The 26,871-nt window shown below is 42.2% G+C and overlaps 1 protein-coding gene across 1 annotated transcript; it reads right to left on the reverse strand.

Annotated features, from left to right (window-relative positions):
• Window positions 1-268: 268 nt before the first annotated feature.
• LOC129712927 (elongation of very long chain fatty acids protein 5-like) lies at window positions 269-26,871 on the reverse strand. The gene is made up of 5 exons (XM_055661705.1): window positions 26,681-26,871; window positions 13,295-13,366; window positions 11,507-11,677; window positions 1,828-2,667; window positions 269-1,166 (listed from the first exon to the last, which is right to left on the reverse strand). The coding sequence occupies exons 3-4, from the start codon at window positions 11,666-11,668 to the stop codon at window positions 2,113-2,115; spliced, it is 717 nt and encodes a 238-aa protein (XP_055517680.1). The 5' UTR covers window positions 11,669-11,677; window positions 13,295-13,366; window positions 26,681-26,871; the 3' UTR covers window positions 269-1,166; window positions 1,828-2,112.

Below are 26,871 nucleotides of genomic sequence, written 5' to 3' on the forward strand. Positions count from 1 at the left end.
ACAGCATCCGTAGTCAGGATTGAACTTGGGACCCTGGCGCTGTAAGGCAGCAATTCTACCGCTGCGCCACCGTGCCACCCAATGCACATGCATTTGAGAATCACAACAGACTCTATTTGATCATTTTACCAGTGTTGCCATAAGTGTATTCTTGTCAGATATTTTTTTTATTTAAATGAAATAGCAGTGATTGCAACAAGAAGGGTCAAATCAAACGACCCCAATTAGCAACAAAACACTCACACCAAAGCAAAAACACAGAATTAAATTTCTTAATATCCGAAAATATTTTAATTTTTTAAATGCTTCAAATGCAAAAATAAACTGTGTGTACCATTTATACAATTCAGCAATGTATTAAAGCAGTGAATCGTAAAACCATGTGCCCCTGTGTTGGCCTGGCAATAATCCCGGGAACTCGAGAGGTAACCTGCACACAATTGACGAACCGTTCCACAAGACATGGTGAATTTGCTCATCCTACCTTGGGCTCAGATGGGCAGACCTGGCTGTGTTGGGACTGAGTCTGAAGAAGGCTCTCGATCCAAAACGTCACCCATTCCTTCTATCCAGAAATGCTGCCTGTCCCGCTGAGTTACTCCAGCATTGTGTGCCTGTCTTCTGTGTCAGGATGGATGCAGCAATGTGCATTGAACAAACCCAACACATGGCATTGAGAGGTTACATGTTTTTCCTCCAAAGTACAAAATTAATGAATTATGGTTAAAAATAATTACTGGTCAGAGGGTTACCACATGGCCCCAGCAGTCTATGGTAGTCCTTTTTGGACAATCCCAAATGTCCCCACCCCCCTCTCTTTCTCCATTGCTTTGAACATTATTTTCCCTTTAATTTCCATCCAACTCCCTTCTGCCTTCTCCCTTTTTTTACCACCTCCCTTCCAGGGAGATAATTCCAAAACACAAACCGGCTCCTATTTAGTTGTGCCTCATATCCCATCGCACCCTTGCCATCTCTTCATTTTCTCAACTAATTCGAACCAATTTCTCTCCTTGAATCCCACAGTGAAACTGCACACATCTCAAGATGCATCTATATCCACATTAAAAATGTACCAACAGTCGTTTGCATTGAGACTGATTGGATAGTAAGGCTTGCTATCTATGGCAGGGATTGATAGTTTTTTGAAATAATGTTGATTGATGCTTATAGGGTGATTTCACTAAAGGTCACTGGAGCGTAGATCCGCACCCATGTGACCAAAATTCTCAAGTGGAGGACACTCGAGGGTTCGGTACATGTTAGTGGATGGGAAAAAACGCATTTTCCCACCCGTTAAAAACATAGAAAACGGCGAGGTTGTGAGCTGCAATTTACTGTGCCAGTCGGGGTGACCGTGAGGCACAGCTACCTAGATTTACAGGGGAAAAAAAAGATAGCAAGTAAGGTAAATTCAAGAGGGAACTGAAGGTGCCAAACCGGCGGAAATGAACAGCCGACATTTGCCGTGGATATTTAAAGGTCCAAAATATCGGGAATTATCGCGTTTGCTCGCTGAATTTATCAAAAGTAAGTTAATAATGCCTTACTTTTGATAAATTCAGCGAGCAAACGCGATAATTTTTTATCTATGTTATTATGCTATCTTTTTTTTTCCTGTAAATCTAGGTAGCTGTGCCTCACGGTCACCCCGACTGGCACAGTAAATTGCAGCTCGCAACCTCGCCGTTTTCTATGTTTTTAACGGGTGGGAAAATGCGTTTTTTCCCATCCACTAACATGTACCGAACCCTCGAGTGTCCTCCACTTGAGAATTTTGGTCACGTGGGTGCGGATCTACGCTCCAGTGACCTTTAGTGAAATCACCCTATAATTTGGTTCTGAAACGATAAAATCCCTGCCGATCATTGAGGATTTACATTGGAACAAACTATAAAACCAATAATAAACACACTTTACATGCCAAACATTAAAATAAAGTATCCAATACTTAATAGTTATAATATTGACTCACAATCTTTGATTCCCAATGGATCTGGTGGACTTTTTAACCAAAAAACATAATGTATTAAACAATTAATCCCAGCTCATTCAGTTCATTGACAGGATAAATAATATTTAATTATTTTTTTCTGAATTAGAGAGACATATTTATGTAGCTTTTTTTGAATTAAAAGCTTTGAAGTAAAAGTTTGAGAAAAGACTCAGCATTGTTATACCATACAAGATCCCATAAATGCAGAATCCATGAAAGAGATAGCCCCATGTTGCAAGAACCACGTCCATAACAAACTGGAAGATTTGCAGCTGTGTCAATCTTATCTTCCATGTGGGTCGCTGTGATGGATTCACAGCACTCTGGCCATAGTAAAAATACAAGAAGATGTGGATAAATGAATTGAAGAGGAGGAAAGGGGCTATGGCTGGCCAGGGGTAGTAATGATAGCACAGGTCACTCAGGAGCAACATACTGCAGTGATGGTAGACGTGAAGGAACGAAATCTGACGGTTCCGATGCCTCAAGACCATGAAGACCGTATCGAGCAACTCCACGTTTTTGACCAGCCAGTAAATGAGGTAAGCATGCTGCAGTTCTGGAAAAAACTCCTTCTGAAAGATGGAATCTGCCACGCTGAGGCCTTGCACAAAGAGGAAAGTGGCGTACAGGCTCATGATGCTACAGGCCATGTTGTAGACTAATAGGATCTGCAGAATTTAACAAACACAGACAATTACAAAAACTTGTGAGCAGCAACTATTCAAATCACATTCTGCTCAACATAACAAATTACATTACCTAAGAAAATTGAATTCATTTAGCTCTCAGCAACGTAATTACAAAAATACATTTGGGATTGAACACAAACTAGACTTTTGGATTTAAACGCATAAATTATTTAACCAGAGGCTTTTATCTGTTATTTTACTTTGAGCATCAAGTGCGACAATTTTTGCTGCCACAAACTCACTCATCTTTTATACAGTTTTAATTCAGATAGAACTCAAAGATGTGACCAAATAGGTTTGTTGTGTTGCACAGATTAATATTTTGGATTCAGATCCAATATGTTTTAGGTAAAGAATGAGGTTCTGCTTCAAATGGTTAATTGCCTTTTTTTTAATTCTCTCTTCTCATGCTGGAAATTTGACACTTCTGCACAGCTACAAGACTAAAATTTCAGCACACAATAGTCGGATGTCATACTTTGTTCAAAATCACCAACAAATGTGATTGAAAAGTCTCCTTGACAATTAGCAGAGGTTTCAAGGAGGCATTCAAACATAGGGGAAAAAGACACAAACTACAAACCATCGGCAAAGGTCTGAATGGAAATTAGAAGCATTTTTAAGCCATGGAAGGGGATATTTAATGGAATGCTGCCTGACCTGCTGAGTTACTCCAGTATTTTGTACCTTTCTTTGGTGGGTGGCTCGATCGTAATGCCGTATTATCTTTCCGCTGACTGGTTAGAATGCCACAGAACCTGTTCACTGTACCTCGGTATATGTGACAATAAACTACACTCAAACGCTGCAGTTCCTCGTTTCTCCATCTATGCTTTCCCCTTACATTCAACCTCCCAAAGTGCAACATTCTCACACCCGCTCTGAAGATCCCAAGGTCAGGATTGAACTCGGCTCGCTGGAACTATAAGGCCATCACACAACCACATTGCCTGTTTTGTTTTTGTTAAAAGTAATCCGACTTGTTCAGCCCCGCAGATCCTTATACAACAGCACACAGCACCTCACTCAGCTAGCTTGGGGTGTACCATCCTTCTCAGGCCTCACTAGAAGCTCGCTGTAGAGAAGGCTGCGCTGAGTTATTTTCTTGCCACGGGACAAAGTCACGGTGACCTCCAGATAACAACAATAATGCAATCTCCTGTAATATCATATCCATTACAGGGAGCGAAAGCATCGGGGTAATAAATTAGGGCTCTCCAGGGGCTGCAATAGCTGTCAGGAAGGAACATCTAGCGAGCAGCAGATATACTGCAGCATTGGGCACTTTAACATATTGTGGCTACGATGGAAGCTCACGGAGGATTTACGCAGCCTTTGCGTGGCATGAGCAAAATTCGCATGCAAAATTAATACACTTCCAGGGCACTCATCTGCAAACTTCTAATCAAGTCTCATCAAACAAGCTTCCCTCGGTGTTCAGTGTCACCACTTCCACTGTACCTCACCTTGTTCAATAGCATCCACCTCCAAATCAGAATAGTCAGCTACACAAGAGTACACATCCATGTTACATTGACACAAGTTGACAAAAGAAACAAAAAGAGGCCAGCGTAATCACATCTGTCATTGAGTTTTTTCCACAGGTTGGGAAACTTCATCCAAGTTGATTTCCCCATTGAGGAGTCATTGTCAGTGTGGAACACAGTCTGGATATTTCGGATGAAGAATTTCGACCCCAACCAAAATGTCACCTTATCCCTGTTCTGCAGAGATGCTGCCTGACCTGCTGAGTTACTCCAGCACTTTGTGACTAATTTTTGTAAATCAGCTGCTGCAAGTAAGGATTTCATTGTTCCATTTTTGGTATATTTGACAACTAAACACTCTTGGCTCTGAGCATCTGTAGTTCCCTGTGCCTACTGGATATTTCAGACTACTCCATGCCCTATTAGCTTGCAAAAATCAGAGGAAAAGTTGAAAAATGATACATCGACTTTTCAGTAATACTACTCTGAGTACCATAGGATGATGACAAAGTAATTAAATTATAATGAGGCTAAAAGTAGGATTGCACATAACTCACTATATTTCTTTTGGAATCAAAGGTGTCACAGCTGACAGACCCATAACACATCCAAGCAGCATTCTCCTCCACAATGTTTAACAGGGCCAGAAACCTATTTATCCCAGATCTTAAAAAGGATAACGCAACAGCATTTTCAATCTATTTCTACACTAAGAATCCAAAATGTAATATTTGTCTTTCAAAATCAGAGTTCAGAGCACAGTAAAATGTGTGGGGATATATATTCAAGTCAATGCTATTAAAGCTAATAGTATCTAATTAGAATGCAATTAATGTTGGAAATTGATCTTAAATTATTAATGATTTGATATCAATTATTAATCCTTAAATGGCTAATATATTGGTCATGGCTCCAACTGAAAAACTATAATTGCCTGGTTTTGTGTGTTCCTCCTTTGTCATTCTATGGGTATGGAGTATGCTTGAGGAAAATACATTGCCCCCAAATCAAACACAGTAAACAGAAGCAACTCCTGCTCTGATTAATACTGCTCTCCTTTGTCATCAGAATAATTAGTAGCCAGAAATTTCATACAAAGTGGGATTATAGGACAGGGTGTTCAAGAAGGAACTGCAGATGCTGGAGAACTGAAGGTAGACAAAATTGCTGGAGAAACTTAGCGGGTGCGGCAGCATCTATGGAGCGAAGGAAATAGGCAACGTTTCGGGCCGAGGGGAAGGCAGGTTTGATGTTTCAGGTTGAAGATCTTTCAGATTTCCATTGGAACAGCTCACTAGCAGTGGGGTTAAGCCAGCTATTCAATGGGAGTTCAGCTGGCAAACACAGAGTGTCTGGGCTTGCTAATGGATGGCAGAGCCAACAACGCGCTCTTAAATTATTTTTAACCTTTCAGCCATTGGGAGCCTCAACTCTTCCACCAACATCTGAACAAACTAATCATATTTCCTTATGATACAAGGCCATTCAGTCTACGAAGTGTATGCCAGCTCTCAAGTACCATTATCGGTCCCATTACTATTTGCCCACTGATCTTCCGCTAACAGGGGTGGCACAGCGGTAGAGTTGCTGCCTCATGGAGCCAGAGACGCCGGTTCGATCCTGACCTCGGGTGCTGTCTGTATGGAGTTTGTACGTTCTCCCTGTGACGGCGTGGATTTACTCCGCAGTTTTTTTCCCCCCACATTTCAAAGATGTGTAGGTATGTACGTTAATTGGCTGTTGATATAAAATGCTGGAGTAACTCAGCCGGTGAGGCAGCATCTCTGAAGAGAAGGAATGGGCAACTTTTCGGTCCGAAACCCTTCGTCAGACTCATATATTCTCTATCATCCAATTGCACTAGGAATTAAATTACATGAGCCTACCCAAATGTGTCTGGGATGTGGGAGGAAAGTGGAGTACCCGGGGGCAACCCACAAGTCAAAGGGGGGGACATGCAGACTCCACATAGACAGAACTGGAGATGAGGATTGAACCAGGATGGCTGGAGCTATCCTGTTGCAGTGTTAATTGGTGCAACAACATGTCACCAATTGCTACATGGTTCAGCATGCCACACCCCTGCCACATTCAACACACTGAGTTCACAGAGTAGCTAAAATGTGTAGGAAGGAACTGCAGATGTTGGTTGAATCCGAAGATAGACATAAAAAGCTGGAGTAACTCAGCGGGACAGGCAGCATCTCTGGAGGAAAGGAATAGGTGACGTTTTGGGTCGAGACCCTTCTTCACACTGAGAGTCAGGGGAGAGGGAAATGAGAGGTATTGACGGTTATATAAAAATATAGAACGAATGAATGAAAGATATGCCAAAAAAGTAATGATGATAAAAGGGAACAGGCCATTGTTAGCTGTGGCCCAGGTGAGAACGAGTTAGAGGCAATGAGACTCAACAAGACGGCTACCGCTTGGTATCTTTGCTCGGTCAGATTTGGAGATGTAAGTTACAGAGAAAGGGTCAGATGGAAAATGCAAGCAGAGGCTTCTCTCCATGTCGAGCTATTGAGTGACGGTGACAGACTCGACAAGCAGGTTATTTGTCTACTTTCTCCTGCAAGATGCAGGAGCAGCAGCCCAGAAGGAGAAAAATGACTTCATCATGGTGTAAATATTAGGCTAGAGGCCTAGAGGTATCAACCTTCATAATGTGTCCAATGACACTGCAGTCCATTGCTACTGCATTTGAATTTCAAATTATTCAGACTATCCAAAAACATCAAACCCCTATGTTTTAATATAATCCACTTATTTTACACATGTAATATTCAACATTATAATTTTCTCGATAACATTTATTACAGTGGGGAAAAAAAATTGCTCACCATGCGGGCTGCAGCTCAGACTTATAAAATGGATGGTATTATTCTAAACAGCGCATTAGGAATAAATCAAATGTGACTGTTGTTTAGAAACGGAACAAAAGAAACACATTGCCACAACATTATTAAAGTCTAAAATTAAACTATTTTTTAAGTGTACGAGAGGCAAGGGAGCCGTTAACAATATAACTATGTAACATTGAGTCCAATACTAACTCAGTAAATGCATCATATTCTGGTACCCTTCTGAAATCAATAGCCCCAGGAAAAAGATTTTTTGGAGAAGGCTGAATTTATCAAACAGATTTCGACAAGATGGCCAATGTCAAATGTTTATATCTCTCTATCGGACTGTGTAACACACTGTGTGGTTTACGAGTGTCTGCCAGCCATTCATAAACATGTAACGTCTGTGGCTAGGAAATGACACCAGATTTACTGCTTTATTACTCAGCATCTAAAACCATATAAATATAAAAGGGAAAAAAAAAACCGAGAGAAAGAGGTAAGGGAGAAAATGACATGGTGAGTCAAGTGAACTACCAGGGAGTGGAATGAAGCCAAATGTTCATTTGCCTGTAGTGTGAGCCATGCATTTCCGTTTTTTTTTTAATTACATTGCATCTGGGTCCTTCACGTTTAGTTAAAAGCCACAATAGATGACAAACTCTTAAGCAAATGAACCAAAAACAAATCAACAACAAGCATAAATTTTGTCTTTTGAAAAAAAAAATTCAAAGCACACTTTCTAGTATGTTAAAACCTTGAAGTGGCAAGTTTAAGTTCAGCTTTGTCACATTAAAAGCTAGACTAATGATTGCATTTTTGATAATTAACACCTACTTTCTTATTAACAGTCAGCTCACAGTCCATCAGAGGGGACACGGATATCACTCTCATAATCTGATTGTTTCATGGTCCATGTTAAAAGGCTGCACTGTTAAATATTGCACACCACTCAATAAATGTTATATCTGTAAAATATTGCATACTTATCGATAAATATTATATCGAGCTGAATTTGCCTGCCCTACAAATCAAATGCATGTGATAAAACGTCGTATTCTATTCATTGAAAGCTATTCGCTGTATTATTTTTATGATGCTTCAAGTTATAATTAATGTAATTCAGAGGTAACAATTATTTACTTCCATCTGAACATGCACTCAAGATGTATTACGGAATATTTTACAGGCTCACATGGGCAGCAATTCCCGGAAAAGTCGACCTCTAACCATCCTATTTTAAAATTTATTGCACTGCAATTTTGTCCAGGGTTTTTTTGGTGGCGGTTTTGTTTTACTGCTGAGTTTGCAGTGTTCTGCTGGAACATTTCACAAAGCACCCACGCTCCTTTGGTAACTTGCCCAGGTTTGCTATTCATCACCTACATGAACGTCACAACATACAGTGGAGCAGGCGCGTGGGGCATTAAGGCCGTCATCACCCCTGTCCTTACTTTCAAGCAACATTAATGAAATTCATGGTCAAAAACCAATTTCAGTTTAAGGGTCTCGACCCTAAACGTCACCCATTCCGTCTCTCCAGAGATGTTGCCTGACCCGCTGAGTTACTCCAGAATTTTGTGTCTATCTTCAGTTATTCTTATTGTGGGTTTAGAGGACAATTGTAGCCCATTCAGTGTTGCCTGACAGAGAAGACCAGCTGATTTAATGATGATCTGATGTACGGCTTCTGAAGAAGGGTCTCGACCTGAAACATCACCTATTCCTTTTCTCCAAAGATGCTGCCTGACCCGCAGAGTTACTCCAGCTTTTTTGTGTCTATCTTCTGGTCTGGGGTAGAGTGGGTGGTAATTTTATACACAGCCACTGGGGGACACACTGGTTTAAAACAGTCACCCTTCCATGCTTTTCTTTCCAGCAAAATCATCTCAAACACACAATATACAGAACATTTCCACCTCAGTACCTGATACCACAAAACAAAACCATAACTGACAAAGCCGTCACACACTGGCACCCAACCATCCTGACAGCGACCACATCATTTAGCGTGGAAGATATAAATATAAAAAATACATTTATTGTTCATCAGTTGGCTAAAAGCAAAATAAGATTGCTAATTGATATAAGTGCTTCCATTGCTACTCGCACTGTTAACACAACCCATTATTTATAATTGACACAAATTCCACCCACAATCTGCAATCTATCAGCCTTGTTAATCCATCAAAATTTACTTTTGACAACCAAGGACAAATGATCAAGTTGCCACCATTACTGTAATTAATTTGATAAGTTTTCTTAAAAAAACGTATTACTCCAATGCGTATATTAACAGTCCCTGTCTGTATTTAGCTTGTTCCTGCAGATCATTTGTTACAACACTGTGCAACTGCTACTTAGTAACTCAGAGTAGCTGATTACAGCTGAGTGAGCAATGTAGCAATAAAAACTATCGAAATAAATTAGTGTATTACAGAAACACATGTGTCTTCACAATTAATAAATTCCACTCCATCAAACGGTGATTTAATTATGCATTATGTATGTTAGGCATGAATCATTCATGTACATTATTACCCAAGTGGGAAAATAGCAAATAGGCATATAAACAGCATACAGGAGTGCTTTTTGTCAAATATAACAGCAGGGATAATAATTAAAAGGAAAACAGTCAGTCCTAGGAATGCTAATCCTAATACACTTTTAAATAAAGTTTAATATAAAACAGGTCAAGTTTTAAAGTAATCACTGGCACAGCTGCGATGAATAATGCAGTGGTAACAATTCTTACTTAATGCTGGAATAGATGTCAAAAAAGTAGACTTGCTCGGAGTTTGAAATTTGTAACTCAGCGGAATGGAGATATTTACTTGTGAAAGCAAACAGCTAACACCGTCGATGTGGGGTGAAATATTTCACACTAAATGGCACTTTTTAACCATCTCAGGAAATCCCCAAGTATCTATCAGTCCATAACCTTCTTCCAAAGTGCAGTCATTGATGTAATGAGGAAACATTGTTGCCAATTTGTGCACCGCAAACTCTCATGGTCATGTGATAATGATCAGCTAATATTAAATGACAAGTCAAGGGGCAGTTATTAAAATACTGGGGCTTTTTTATTTTACAGTACCAAGCAATCCCTTGTGAGTCTGAGGCAAGATGGGAATTGTTTTAACACCTCGACTAAAAGACCAGGCTTAAATGTTTTAACTGATTGAAAGGTAGAGCATTTAAACACAGCATTCGGCCCACCGAGTCCATTCCAACCGTCGATCACCCGACCATCGTACTAGTTCTATGTTATCTTACCTTCTCATCCACTCGCTACATACCAGGGGCAATTTAAAGGCCGGTAAGAAAAGGCCGACTCAGAGCTGCATGCCCCGGAGTGTTCCGATACGTCCCGACGCCGGAGTTTCCATCATCCCGACGCAAGGGCTTCGGACATCGGACCGAGGGATCAAAGGCTTTGACCACCACGGGTGAACAAAGATGACTGAACTTTAGTGCCTTCCATCACATGTGGATTCCACTGTGGTAGATGTCTATGTTACATTGTGGTAAATGATATTGTTGCTTTTCACTAGGCATGGGCTGTATGGCAACTCAAACTTCACTGCACCTTAGTTGGTTTAGTGGCAATAAATGCGAACTTGAACTTGAGAGAGAATGCAGGTTCTGGAAACTAACTGCTGGAGGATCTCAGCAGCCAAACAGCATGTGTGGAGGCAGAGGGAACAGTCATCATTTCAGGTCAGGATCCTGCATCAGGCCTGCCGATCCCTCTGCCTCAAATTGACAAAAGGTGCTGAAGTAACTCAGCAGGTCAGGCAGCTTCACTGGAGAAAAAGGATGGGTGATGTATCAGGTCGTGACTCTTCCTCAGACTCTTAGTAGCCTGAGGAAGAGTCCCGACCTGAAATGACACCCATCCGATTTCTCCAGAGATGCTGCCTGACCTGCTGAGTTACTCCATCGCTTTGTGACTATCTTTGGTATAAACCAGCACCTGCAGTTCTTCATTTTCTCTTTGTCCCTCTGCCTCTACAGATGCTGCTTGACCCGTTGAGTTCCCCCAGGAGTTTGCCTTTTACTCCCTCAATGAGTCACCAGGGGAACAATTTGTTCCACTTGGCAGAAATGCCGGTGCAACAACTGGGATTGAACAGTGGCCACAAGGTTACTCATTCAACAAGCAAAAGATACCATGCAATTTATAACAGCTGTAGAGAGATGATCCAACAAAGCCAATGTGGGGTGTGCAAAAGCAAAGAATGTTCAATTTATGAATTGATCAAGAGTGCAACAAATATATCCCATCGATGTTTCCTGTGACTGACTGTAAAATAATTGTTTTTACAAATCACATTCCTGGCTGTCATTTCATCAGAAGGCCAGTCCATAAAATATGACCAAATTAAATTAACTTGTTTTCCATTGCTGAGAGGATGGGACAGACACGACTGTGAACCAGGCGGGACTGCTGGAGGTGGGATAATGAGCAAGCAACATTCTCACCTTCCGCATCTCCAGGGGTTTGGTGAACTTCTGCCAGGATGATGAGAAGAAAATGATGGCCAGGTAAACGCAAGCCAGTGGCATGGACGGTAAATTCAGGACCCGAATTAAGAAGCTCCCTCTGGTGGTCGGCTCCGGACTAACAGTCTGCATATTCTCCATGGCAAGGTGCTGAAAATCAAATGCAAACAATGAGCATCAGAGACATAAAAACACATAAGCAGACCATTCGGCCAACCAGGTGGATGCTGACAATTTACATTCATCCCATAAAAATCACTTTGTGGCTCAAACCTATGTCTCTTTCAATGGAGACGAGCACAAAATGCTAGATTTAAGGGCCTGTTTCACTTTACGAGTCACTATTTTTCTTACTCGTGGACATTTTTCAACAGGATGAAAAAAACTTACCTGATGCCCCGAGTACCTACCGCTAGCGTAACGAGCCACTACGATATATCTACGAACTCTTACAGACCGGTTACAAACATTCTCCGAGTTTGAATCAAGGGGAAAACTCGGGAGAATTCGTGAGCAGATCGGGAAAGTGGCACAGACCCTTAACTCAGCGTGACCAGCAGCATCTCTGGAGAGAAGGAATGGGTGACGTTTCGGGTCGAGACCCTTCGTCAGAATCTTCCAATGAATACGGCCAGACCTACTGAGTTTTTCCTATATGTTGAAACATAGAACTGCAGATGTTAGTTTACGCAAAAGGACACAAAGTGCTGGAGTAATTCAGTGGGTCAAGCATCATCTCTGGATAACATGATTAGGTGACATTTTGGGTTGGGATCCTTCTGTAGACTGATTGCATTTACAATGCTTTATTTTTGTTTTAATTCCATCCTCACCCACCTTTCCATCAATCTCCAAATTCTACCACCTATTCAGATTCAGATTCAGATTCAGATTCAGATTCAATTTTAATTGTCATTGTCAGTGTACAGTACAGAGACAACGAAATGCATTTAGACTATATTTACACTGGTCTACCAACCTACCAATCCGCAAGTCTTTGGGATGTGGGAGAAAATGGAGCTCCCTGAGTAAACCCACACAATGTCTCCACCCGAAACATCACCTATTCCTTTTCTCCAGAGATGCTGCCTGTCCCGTTGAGTTACTCCAGCTCTTCGTGTCTTTCTTCGATTTAAATCGGCATCTGTGGTTCCTTCCTGCACCATCAGATCCTGCACCTAAATCCTAATCTTCTACACAGCCCCACCTAATCGCACAGCAACACTGCGGATAGGGTTACAGTATTCAGTTTGCTGTTTATTAAGACACCAAACATGACGTTGCAGGATTCATCTTGTACCTTTGTGGATTAACTGGACCCAATTATAGTTCCTTATTCAAGAATTGGCTGTAGATTAGAGGTGAATTAGAGTGAGTTGTCAGAATTTACAATCAAACAGCAGGCCTTTCTCAAAGAGAAAGCTTAAATTCCTCCTTCTTTAGTTTAGTTGAGGCCCTTCGGCCCACCGAGTCTGTGCGCACCAGCGATCACCCCGTACACTCGCACTATCCGACATACTGGAACAATTGTACAATCTTTACTGAAGCCAATTAACCTACAAAACTCTACGTCTTTGGAGTCTGTGAAGATACTGAAGACCTCGGTGAAAACCCACGTGGCCCCAAGGAGAACGTCCAAACTCCGCACAGACAGCACCCGTGGCCAGGATCAAGCGCGGGTCTCTGGTGCTGTTCGACAGCAACTCTACTGCTGCACCACGATTTTCTTCACAATTATATATTTTTTGATCCCTTCTTTCTAGTTACCTTGTGCTTTATATGATAAGTTGCATAAGTCCCCAAGTCTGAAAGCACCTCCTTAAAGTCCTTTGGTCAAATCTGTGGAGAAAGAGGAGCACAAGGTAAGGCCACAACAGTAACTGTGTTTCATTAAGCTGCATTTTCAAATGAAAAAATGTAAATTCAATTGCTGAAAACCTCTCGGTTGCTTCTGAAAAACTACCGAGGTTCATGAAAGCCTTTGCTTGCATGGTGTCTAGTCAAAGAAAAATCTATACATGATTACAATACATGTAAACTAGACTGTACATGATTGCCTGATTGGAGAGGGGAGAAGAGAGGGTGACAGAGGTGAGACTGGTCCTTGATTACACTACTGGCTTTGTCGAGGCAGTGTGAAGTCTATGTAGATGGAGTCTATGAAAGGGAGGACGGTGTGGACTATATCCACAACTCTCTGCAATAGTTTTTGCAGTCTTGGATGTCGCTGTCCCCAAACCATGCTGTGATGCATCCCAATAAAAATGCTTTCACCCGCATATCTGCAGAAGTTGGTGAGGGTTGTTGGGGACATGTCGAACATCCCAAGCTTTGAGGAACTAGAGGCGTTTCTTTGCCATAACTTTGATGTGACTGGTCAACGACAAATTGCTGGTAATAGTTATGAAGAACTTGAATCTTTCGACCATCTCTATTTCAGCACCATCTGTGTAGACTGGGGTGTGTGTACCACTTGGCTTCCCGAAGGAGGAGAGCTGTGGACCCCCAGCAGGACCATAAACAAGACCTGTCAAAGGGCGGGATGAGCTTCTAGCGAGCCAACGGCCATCCACACTTCAGTAGAAGTTGCGATCACTGTCGTACACGGCATTGTAAGGAACGATGATAAAGCACACACACACACACACCAACATCCGATACTTCCAGCGGCAGAAGTCCGCAGGAACTGGAGGACAGAGATGTGTGGTGCGTCCGTCACCGTTCCCGTTGGAAACCAACACCACTGCGTCTCTAATGCTTTCAACGATGATGAATGAATGGCGAATGAATGGTATCTTAAGTTTGCCCGTAAATCCAGTAAGTTTCAAAGGAGGGAAGGATAAGGGTGAGCTGCAAGGATGTGGGGCTCTGTCAATTTGAGGGCGTAAGGGAAACACCATCTTGTGAGTCAAATGCCAAACCATTGGAATTCCCAAATTATCAGATATTATTGTTTAGTTTGTTTTTTTGTCACGTGTACTGAGGTGTCGTGAAAAGCCTTTGCAACAAAATAATTTGGTAATATACTGCAAATTAATTTTAAGTTAATGAATATTTTCCATGCAAGTGCTATTTCTTTCCTTCCCATCAACTCAGCCCAGAATGCCAACATGGACAGCATGGACATGTTGGGCCGAAGGGCCTGTTTCCATGCTGTGTGACTTAATGATTAAGTCCTCCCATCTCATGCCAGGTTAAAAAGGTTAGTTAAAAAGTATAACACCAGTTAGCCTTGGCACACATTACCAAGTCTTGTCTTTCCTGAGTATTTTATACTATGCTGGGGCAGACACTAAGCCTCCTGTGTCTCACTCAGCATTAGGTCTGAATATACGGCAGGACTGGGTTATTGTGTTTTTGAAATAAGGCAATGCACTGTAACCATTTCCAATTACCAGGGCATTACTAATGGATTGGGTTTAGCTAACAAGTTTTCTGTTTGAGAATAATACTTGGTCGGCTAAGTACATAAAATACCAGTAAAATACACAGCGGTTGTGTGATTTAATTTCAGTTTTAGACATGCACAGATGTAAGAATTATTGGAAGATAATTAAGCTCACTGGACTGGCACATTATAATGGCTCTTCAAAGATTTTTCCAGAGGCTGCCGTGCATTGCCTTTTATTACAGTCATAGGTTGCGCGATTTTCGATGAGGCTGATAATAAGATGCCAGTGAAAGTCCTTGCATCACATAAGTCTCAAATAAAGAAATATGCAAGATCGTTTATTAAGAGCATAACAAATAGAGGAGGCCACTCAGCCCCTCATGCCTGTTCCTACATTGACAAGATAATGCTGATCTTTTAGTTCAGCACCATGTCCCTGCACTAACCACACATTCTTCAATTCCCTTAATCCCAATCTCTGTCCCAAGTATATTACGAGAGACTGAGCCTGCATTGCCCTGATGGCCATAGAACATCAGACCTACAACCTTCCAGCAGGACAAGGGGCATCACAGTGCTGCCACGATAGTTACTGTCTTACAGCACCAGCGACCCAGGTTTGATCCCGACTACAGCTGCTATGTACACAGAGTTTGTACGTTCTCCCTATGACCGCGTGGGTTTTCTCTGGGTGCTCTGGTTTGCTCCCACACTCCAAAGACGTACAGATTTGTAGGTTAATTGGCTCCCAGAACCTGTAAATTGACCCGAGTGTGTACGATAGTGCTAATGAGGTGATCACTGGTCAGCAGACTCGGTGGGCCGAAGGGACAGTTTCCACGTTGTATCTCTAAAGTCTCAACAAGTTACTTCTCACTTCCATGCTCTATAGCTGCCCCTTATTTTGAGTGTCAGAGTCACACAGAGACAGGCCCTTCAACCCAATTCGTCCATACCGACAAAGATGCCTTGTCCCGAGTTTTACGATTGACCCTTGGTTCTAGACACCGCAGCCAAGTAAAACATAATCCCTGCATCTACCCTGCAAGCCATGATCACATTGAATGGCGGTGCTGGCTCGAAGGGCTGAGTGGCCTTCTCACTCTGTGGGACTTAGAGCAAGACGTATCGACTCTTGTAGTCAAACCCTTTTGTAGTGGAGGCCAAAACACCAATTGTCTTATTAATAACTTGGTGAATCTTCAGAGATTTATGAAAAGCACCCATTACCCTCAGAACACTGCACTTTTCAACACTTCACCATCTAAGATGCACTGGTTTAGGCTTTTCTCCCCGCTTATATCAAGCTTATCTTTAATCAAAACATACCCAAGGGAAGTCAAAATCTTTAAAACCGTTACCGAAGGATATTTGGAATCCAAAAAAGAATGTTGTTTCCTCTGTAGTTGCAGCATTTGGATTTGGAGCCCCATGTCCATCATTGACTGAACTCATCAGCTTAATTTCAGCTTTGTGTCCGAAGGAACTGCAGATGCTGGTTTAGACACAAAATGCTGGAGTAACTCAGCGGGACAAGCAGCATCTCTGGAAAGAAAGAATGGGTGACTTTTCGGGTTGAGACCGTTCCTCAGACTTATGACAGGCGAGAGGGAGATACAAAGATAAGAAAGTGTAAGGTGTGAAAATAGAACAAAGGGAATGTGGTCTCGACCCGAAATGTCACCCATTCCTTCTCTCCAGAGATGCTGCCTGTCCCGCTGAGTTACTCCAGCATTTTGTATCTATCTTTGGTTTAAACCAGCATCTGCAGTTCCTTCTTACACAACTCCAGCGAATAGATGACTTAAGTGCTTACGATCACTGGTTTAGACCATCAGTTAGTGCAGCCATATTGCAACCAATTTAACCCTGTTGAACTCTTGTTATTCAATTATATACCTACCAGGCTCACAACTGACATCTTGTGGCCACTTCTTCACACATTTATTTTATTACCTGTTCCTGCAAATGATTTAAGACAAATCTGTAAACAGTCCTCAAGTCTCGGGTTTAGAAGAATGAGAGGCAATTTCATCGAAATGTATACAAATCTAACAGAGCTTGAAATGAGAATTATTAAGCTGGCTGAAGGGATCAAAGTCCAAGATCAGTTCGGCCATTCAGGACCAAGAAAAATATGCTTCTTTAGATGGAGGGCTTTGTAATTCATATCTATGCAAAATGGAATGAAGGCTCAGTTCCTAAGTATATCAAAGACAGCTAGTAGAGCTGCTGCCTCACAGCTTCAATCCTGACCTCTGGTGCAGTTTGTGTGGAGTTTGTACGTGACGGTGTGGGTTTCCTCTGGGTGCTCCGATTTCATAAGTCCTAGCAGCAGAATAAGGCCATTCGGCCCATCGAGTCTACTACGTCCGACATTCAATCATGGCTAATCTATCTATCCTCCCACATTCCAAAGACATGCGGGTTTGTAGGTTAATTGGCCTCGGTAAATTACCCCCAGTACGTAGGGAGCAGATGAAAAAGTGGGAAAACATAATATTGGTATGAAGAGGTGAGCGATGGTCGGCATGCACTCATTGGGCCGAAGGGTCTGTTTCCATGCTGTATCATTCAATACATCAATATTAAGGGAATTAAGAACTATGAGATTAGTGCATGAAAGTTAAAGCTCAGCCTTAACTGTACAGAGTGGTGCAGAAAGATGTGGGCTAAATGGCCTATTGCTTCTGCTTTCTAGCTACTAAACAGCAATTTTATGCCTCTCTGTACTTGGAAACCATTTTTAGCATTCCTTCCATGTTTATCTTTTGTGGATTGTTAGAAATGCGTTCCCATTTCAGAAAAATATGTAAGACTGTGGCATTTTCAGATAAGCTAACTACAACAATCCACTGTGTAAATATCGGCTTATCAGCTACAGTTGATATCTATTTAACTAAATGCAGTTCAAGTTGTTCTTTTGACCTCAAAACCAAAAAAAAATGCATTCACTTCTTGGGTCTTTTGGCTGTAATGTCCTTCAAGACTGGATCCACTTCTTGAAATACTTTTATCTTTCCCTTACAGTCACTGCATTGAACACCCTGCCTCTTCTTCCATGGAGGTGGCCAGGGAGATTCCCACAGGTCACAGAGAAAAGCCACAGAACACTGACAAGCAAGCAGCACGAAAAATAGAGCTGGTATTTCAGAGATCCACTGACATAATCATTAACTGACTGGTTCCAATATTCAGCAAGTGGAAGGTTAACTTGACATTGCAAGCTACAGACCTTGTGAAATGCACACTGTGAACTCTCAATGTTGGTGAACAACAATGATAGAAGAGGGATTATAAAGGAACCTGCTCCCAGAGATCCGCCATGGATTCCCATTAAAAATATGTAAAACTGTGGCACTCCAGATCACCCAACTGTGTACACATCTGCTTGTCTGCTGTGGTTGACATCTGTTAACTTAAAGCCGCTCAAAATGCCTCCCAGATGCAGATGCAAGGAACTGCAGATGTTGGAATCTTAAGCAAGACGCAAAGTGCTGGAGGAATTGAGATGAGCCTCAGAATTAAAGGGCGGTCTTTTAAAAAGGAGGTGAAGAGGAACCTCTTTAGTCAGAGAGTAGCTAATCTGTGGAAGGTAGACAAAATTGCTGGAGAAACGCAACAGGTACGGCAGCTTCTGTGGAAGGTAAAGAAATAGGCAACGTTTTGGGCCGAAACCCTTCTTCAGACCTATTTCCTTCACTCCATAGATGCTGCCGTACCCGCTGAGTTTCTCCAGCAATTTTGTCTACCTTCAATTTTCCAAAATCTGCAGTTCCTTCTTGAACAGTTAATCTGTGGAACTCATTGTCACAGAGGGCAGCGGAGGCCAAGTCAGTGGATATTTTTAAGGCAGATAGATCGATTCTTGATTAGAATGGATGTCAAGGGTTATGGGGAGAAGGCAGGAAAATGGGATCAGGAGGCAGAGATCAGTCATGATTGAATCGCGGAGTGGACTCAATGGGTCGGATGGTCTAATTCTACTCCTATAACGTGAACTCAGTGGGTCAGGCAACATCTGCGGAGGGAATGGACAGATGACATTTCAGGTCGGGATTCTTCTTTCACAGAAGAGTCGCAACCGAAACGCCCATTTCCCCCACAGATGTTGGTTGACCCTCTTGAGTTCCACCAGCATTGTGTTTTGTTCAACAGACACCTTGTTTAAGAGGAACAATGAGTGGCATTGATGCATTGTCAGAGAATGTATTGAAGGAGTAGGCCATTCGGCTTGAAGGCCTATTGTCTATTGCCCATTGAATTGATGGTGCAATGAACACACAGAGAAATAATTGAATGGATTGTAATTACGTATAAATTATGAATAAAATATTTGAAATTTAAAATAAATTGCTGATGTCAGAACAATATTTCAGTGAGGACTAACAATTAATTCCATGGACATAGACACACAGATCTTCAATCTGTGACAACATTATCTCCTTCGTTTCCACTTTGTCAAAGATATTGATAATTCAATAATGTAAAACATGCAGCAAAATTGATTAATTGGGTTTACTTTCCCTTTCAGGCTGATGATTGCTCCTCAAAACGGAGAAATATTCAACACAAGCAAGAAAGTTGGGAGGGGAGGGGAGACAGGATAGGGCTATGATGGAGTAGATAATTCAAGAGGAGAAGGTTCAAGTTCAAGTGAGTTTATTGTCATGTGTCCCTGATAGGACAATGAAATTCTTGCTTTGCTTCAGCACAACAGAACATAGTAGGCATTGACTACAAAACACATGAATAAATAAATTGATAAAGTGCAAATAACAGATAATGGGTTATTAATGTTCAGAGTTTTGTCCGAGCCAGGTTTAATAGCCTGATGGCTGTGGGGAAGTAGCTATTCCTGAACCTGGTCATTGCAGTCTTCAGGCTCCTGTACCTTCTACCTGAAGGTAGCAGGGAGATGAGTGTGTGGCCAGGATGGTGTGGGTCTTTGATGATACTACCAGCCTTTTTGAGGCAGCAGCGACTTTGACTTTAGGTTCAGCAAAGAGAAAGTTTCCTGGAACAAAAAACCTTTGCAATGAGTGTCATGGTGGCACAGAGGTACAGTCACGTGATGCGCATTATGTGCGCATGGTGACATAGACTGTGAGACGCGGTTGTGCGCGGCGCCCCAGGATTTTGGGATGTACAAAATCTTCGAGCACCATCTGCGTGATGCGCAAATGACGCCCAAGTGGGACAGGCCCTTTAATGTTTAAAGTCAAAGGCTCTTCATCAAATCTCACAAACCTTCTGATTCTCATTCATTTCATGAATGCTGTTATATGTCACGCTCTATCACCAAATACCTTATTTAAAACCCCAATGGGAACAGACCAGATAATTGAAGTAGGGAGAGGATTCAGAAATCGAATGTGCAATGGGACTTGTGAGTTCTGGTGCGCGATTCCAGAACGGTTAATTTGAAGGTTGAGTCGGTTGTAAGGGACGAAAATGCAATGTTAGCATATAGTTTTAGTTTAGTTTAGTTTATAGATACAGCAAGGAACCAGGCCCTTCGGCCCGCTGCGTCTGCACCGACCAGTGATCCCCGCACATTAACACCATCCTACACACACACACACACACACTGGGGACAATTTACATTTATACCAAGCCAATTAACCTATAAACCTGCACGTGTGGGAGGAAACGGAAGATCTCGGAGAAAACTCACGCAGGTCACGGGGAGAACGTACAAACTCCGTACAGACAGCACCCGTGGTCGGGATTGAACACGGGTCTCCGGCGCCGCAAGACAGCAACTCTACCGCTGCGCCATCGTGCCATTTATTTTGCGATGAGTGGAACATAACAATAAGGATGTCATGCTAAGCTTTATAAAGTGCTGGTCGGGCCACAATTAGAATATTGTGAGCAGCTTTGGGCCCCATATCTGATGAAGGATATGCTGGTGTTGGAGAGGGTTCAGAGGAAGTCATGAGAATGATCCCAGATATGATTGGGCTTATATATAGGAGCGTTTGATGGCTCTGGGCCCGCACCTGCTGGTGTTTTGATGGATGAGAAGTGGCAGCATAACAGAGCAACATGAGTTTAGAACGACGAGGGGGCCCTGCTTGCAACTTAAAGGCCGAGATAGAATGGAGTCCGGGACCAGAGGAAACTGCCTCAAAATAAATGGACATACCTTTTAAATGATGATGAGGAACAATTTCTTCAGCCACAGGGTAGTGAATCTGTGGAATTCATTGCCACAGGCGGCCGTGACAACGGCCTCAAGTCATTGGGTATTTTAAAAATGGAGATTGATAGGTACTTGATTAATAAAGATATAGAAGATTATGGAGGAAAGGCAAGAGGGAAAAATAAATCAACCATCATCAAATGGCAAGGCAGACACAATGGGCTGAATGGCCTGATTCTGCTCGGAGTTTTTATGGATAATGCGGTGGAGACCGAGAAGGATCAGCTAAGAATGATGCTGAAGAAAGTATCTTCAGTTTACACATGCCCACCAACGCTCATATTCCACTTCACTCGTACCAGGTTCATGAAAGTGAACAGCACTGGGTGGCTAGTCTCGATGAGGAAGTCTATTATCTTGTGGCACTGTGCTCCTGAATTCCTCGAGTGCTGATGAAGAGAGACCCAACAAATGATGCATTGAAAAAATGCAAACTGCCTGTTCCTGGCACATTTAATTATGCGAGTGCTTCACATCTCATTTCCCCATGAAATCACTCCAGAGTTATCTTTAATCCATTAACACGCAAGTCAAACATGTACAGGCTCGTTTCTATTTAGAAATGACATTTGGACCTTGATCCTCACATCCATCATACCTTGTTCTACAAAATGAACTAACCATTTTCCTGCTGATTTTACTCTTAAGTGGCTACAGTTTTAACAATCTAGTCAAGGCCCCAAGATCATATCTTTATTTATAAATTATTCTGCTTTTGATGGACACTATTGTATACTCACAAATTTGGCAGTGGTGGTTTCCAAATTATTATATCCATAAGATCATGTGATAGGAATAGAATGAGGCCATTCAGCCCATCAAGGCTACTCTGTCAAGACACACAGGTCAAATATTATTTTTTATTAACGAGTGAGACCACTGCCAATCAAAATTAAATGTGAAATATTTTGCTACATACACAGTGATTAGGAGCATAATTCTCTTGGCCCAGACACAAGACAAAAAGTACAAGCTGTTTAATTAAGAACCCAAGCCCAAAGTCACCCACTAATGCAGTCCAAATGCATTGAAGGAAGAACGTGGAGATGTCTAAATGTTTGATGCATTTTTCTCAAAGTGGCACAGCGATAGACTTGCTGCCTTACAGCGCCAGAAACATGGGTTCGAACCCGACTATGGATGCTGTTTGTGCAGAGTTTGTGCATTCTCCCCATAACCGCGTGGGTTTCTTGCAGGATGCTCTGGTTTCCCTCCCACACTCCAAAGACGTACAGGTTTGTGGGTTAATTGGCTTTGGTAAAAATTGTAAATTGTCCCTAGTGTGTAGGATATTGCTAGTGAATGGGGATCAGATTCAGATTCAGATTCAGATTCAATTTTAATTGTCATTGTCAGTGTACAGTACAGAGACAACGAAATGGATCACTAGTCGGTGCAGACTCGGTGGGCCGATGGGCCTATTTCTGCACTGCATCTCTAAACTAAACAAAACAAATCAATTTTTAACCATGAAATAAGATAAAGCAATGACATTTGTGTTTGAACGATTAGAAATTATCTATATACAAGGTCATGTGATAGAATCAGCAGAATTAGGCCATTCAGCCAATCAAATCTACTCCGCAATTCAATTATGGCCGATCTATCTCCCTCTCTCTCTGAACCGCATTCTCCTGCCTTCTCCCCATAACCCCCGACACCAGTTCTAAACAAGAATCTATCTATCTGTGCCTTAAAAATATCTATTGACTTGGCCTCCACAGCCTTCAGTGGCAAAGAATTCCACAGATTCACCACCCTCTGACAAAATAAATGCCTCCTCGTTTCCTTCGTAAATGAACATCCTTTAATCCTGAGGCCACATTCTGTGCATGTCATATACGAGGGCATCTCATATACATGGCTGCAAATGTGTTCCAAGCACATCAACCACAATTGTGCTATGGCGTAGGCTCATCAAAAGAACAAAGTGGTAGTGATTGAATACTGCATTTACTGCTTTACAAAGGCTTAATATGATTGTGGGTCAATAAAACTCCATGACTGGGTGTTAATATGATGAGTGGGATAATATGATTCCAATGTGGATATCATATTCTTAATTTGCCATTGATTTCATCGCTTGAGCAGTCTCAGGCTGTGACCATGTACTGAAGAACAAGAGCTTCCTGAAAACAATATTTTAGGAAGTGGGTTTCAGAGAGAGGAAGCAAAACTGTACAAGCAGTGCACTGAGCTGGCCCAGAAACCCTGGGCCTGGCACAGCCTCTTGCAGGAGTTCCTGACAATTAGAACAGACAAGAGAACAAGAATAACATGGTCTGGTATGGGTTCAGAAACAGCCACCTCTGTGAAAAGGGTTTACCAGCTAACCTGAATTTATCAAAGACTAGTCTGAAGAAGGGTCCAGAGTCGAAACGTCACCTGTTCCTTTTCTCCGGAGATGCTGCCTGACCCGCTGAGTTACTCCAGCATTTTGTGCCTATCCTTTGGTGTAAACCGGCATCTGCAGTTCCTTCTTACACATGATTCAACCCATACCATGTTGGCTAATCACTAATCAGCTGGTGTGGGCAATGTGGTAGACACAAAATGCTGGAGTAACTCATCGGGACAGGCACTCTCTGGAGAGAGGGAATGGGTGATGTTTGGGTCGAGACCCTTCTTCAGACTGAGGTGTGGGCAATAGGTTGTGTCATCATAGAGTGTGCCATCTATACTGCCATCGGAGAGTGTGTCCTCACCTTCTCCATCATGGTCTGGTTGGCTCAGCCACCAAGCATGCAATCCGGAGTCTGCCGCGTATCGTTCGATCAGCTGAGAAGGTTGTTGGCTGCAACCATCCCCCCATCAACGAACTGTACACTGCAAGGGCCAGGAAGCGAGCGGGTAAGATCATCTCTCACCCTGGCCACAAACTCCTTGAATCACTTCCCTCTGGAAGGCGACTCCGGACTGTCAACACCACCACAGCCAGACATAAAAACAACTTTTTCCCACAGGCAGTAGCTCTACTCAACAGGCAAACGGCTGCAGCCTCCTTGTGCTCTGGTATTTTATTCCATTCTTCACATGTTTCAATTATAATGTTTTATTTTTAATTGTCTACTGAATGCCATTTGTCACGTTGTTACTTGCGAGCGGAGCACCAAGGCAAATTCCTTGTATGTGTACATAGGCTAATAAAATGTATTCAATTCAATTCAATTATTCAATCTACACATCTGGGGCGACTCCTCACTGCAGGTCGCTGGAGATTTTTGTCTGGTTTGCGACTTTGCCTCGGGGTACTTGACTCAATCAACAATGATTCTGTGCGCATAATTGTGCAGGATGGGGAGAGGGTGTGGTAAGGCGAGGTTAATGACACACATTCTTTCCTCACACACCCTGGGGCAGCCTTTGCTCAGTTGCTGCAACTTCCCTTTCGCGTTGTGACATGCTCCCCATGTCCCTAATGGAAAATACAGTGTAGTTGTCTCTGCGATCCAAGTGGCAATGGGGAATTATACAAGTCAAGTCAAGTTTATTTGTCACATACACATACGAGATGTGCAGGTGCATATACCGAGCATGTTGTATCATGCCAACAAAAGGCGCAGGCTGGTGAATTTTCCAAAGGACATTTTTGGAGCTGGGATTAGGTTACTTTGAAGTAATGAGACAAAGTGTCCTGGATGTGTTAACTGTGAACAGGGATGTCGAGAGGACGATAACTTCTCCACAAAAAAACTTTCGCTATTTGCCTCCGTTAGCTCTCTCCATCCCCATCTAAACATCCCCAGCATGATGCACAGTGAACAACCAGACCAGATTGCAGAAGGTTAAATAGGGAAAAACAACCTTCACTTGCAAACAATTTGTGAATGGACTCCAATTTCTAGTCACAGATGTTTTGTTTTAATGATGGGCCTAGGCTGCAAAGTGAAGTCAGTCCCAAGCTCAGCCAATGAATGATAAACTTCAAGGTGCTTTAGGTTGTTGATGTTAGAGATAGCATGGTGACATCATGCATGGTACTTTTTGAAAAAAGATGAACATTCAATAATTTTTGAGAAAAATAGTGGCAAACATATTTTTTCAAATTTTAAATCAGTTTCAGCCACATTAATTCAGTAGGTTTTATTTCTGTAACATTAGGAACGGATTGTTCTGGTTACAGACTCACTCCTGAGTAAAGATCTGGGACATGACCTAAAGATAGCCACAGAGTGCTGGAGTAACTCAGTGGGTGAAGCAGCATCTCTGGAGAACAAGAATAGGTAACTAGTACACAAAGTTCATTTTTATTACAGAGACATCAACTATCTGCAAGGAATATCACATGTAAGTATTTCTTTTGCATTAATATTTCAAGGAAGCATATTATCACTAAATGCATGTCTGTTAAGAAATTCAGCATACTCGTATTTGCCAAAGTTTGGGTTTTTTTTTTAAGCAGTTGATTTATGCTTGTATCATTATGTTCAGGAATGCAGAATTTACAATTTCGCAGCAGTTGTGCAGGTGAGTGATTTTCCCACCTCAGGATTAAAGTACACAGGAGATTCTGCTGCATTTTTGGCGCATTTGGATTTACTTCCAACCATATTTACAGCAGCCGCTACAGGCGACTTCATCGTTGATTAAGTAAAATGCAGCATAAGGATGTTGATTAGACATGGCCATTCCTTCCACGGACGCTGCCTGACCCACTGAGTTCCTCCACCACTTTTGTGTTGTGCAGAAGAAAATTGCAAACCTGTGGTTTAACACAGACGTGTTTTTACCACATAGCTCGAAAATGACTAAACTAAATCCAACCCTGTTGTGCAACTTCAACTCTTTTGGAACGAGTTTTCCCTGGAGTTGGTTCAACTGTTCACCCGCTTCTTTATTTAAATCAAGAGTGGCCTTGTGATGGCCTCCGCTTTATCTACATCAAATAATCCTGGAAACGGGAGCATTCCGACCTGGAAAATGTCCAAGATCATCGGCCGTCAACTCTTATTCACAGCGGTTGTTTTCGCTTAATGTAATGGAGCAGCTGGGGTTAGGTTACGTGTAAACCATGAGACAAAGAGTGCTGGCTGTGTGGACAGGGATGCCTTAGCTCGATAGGAAGAAGAGGACGATAACTTCTCCACACACTTTAAAAAAAAAACCTTAGACACACACGCACCTGTTCGCCCTCTCCGTCCCCAGCTCAAACTCCCCAGCAGAATGCTAGTGAACCAGCCCACACATTACAGAATATATCTGACCGTTGTTTTTGCACAGGGTGCAACGATTCTCTCCATATGTGATAAAAAAAAGTCTCATGCTAGTTTCCAGCTCTTGCCTTGCGGGTGTTTTAACCTGCATCTGCAGTTCTTTCTTACACATGGAAGGCATTACAAATGGGACACTTGATGGGGGGGGGGTCCAGGTTAAATCTTTAGCCAGGATTCTTGCCTGCAGTTTCTTCAGTTGAGATCAGTTCTCGAGGATGTGACAGACTCTGGCGTTTCACGGACAAACAACGCCCAAGGGAAAGCAGAAAGTGAAAGTACTGATCTTTTTTTTAAAACAAAGTCACTTTACTGAAGTTACAAAGTAACGGAACGAAACTTACCATATAAATGTCAATAAATCTCGCACCTCAAACAGTCGCAGCTTCTGTCAACAAGAATGTTTTTTTTTCCGGAACAAACTCTTTGCAAGCCGTGACGTTTGGCGGTGTATCGAGGCGTGGACCAATCAGTGATGTAAAATGGAATGAAACTTGCACAGGGCGCTAGAATATCCCAGATCGAAAGGAGGGGA

This window comes from Leucoraja erinacea, chromosome 34 (genome assembly GCF_028641065.1).
Source record: "Leucoraja erinacea ecotype New England chromosome 34, Leri_hhj_1, whole genome shotgun sequence".
Lineage (NCBI taxonomy): Eukaryota > Metazoa > Chordata > Chondrichthyes > Rajiformes > Rajidae > Leucoraja > Leucoraja erinaceus.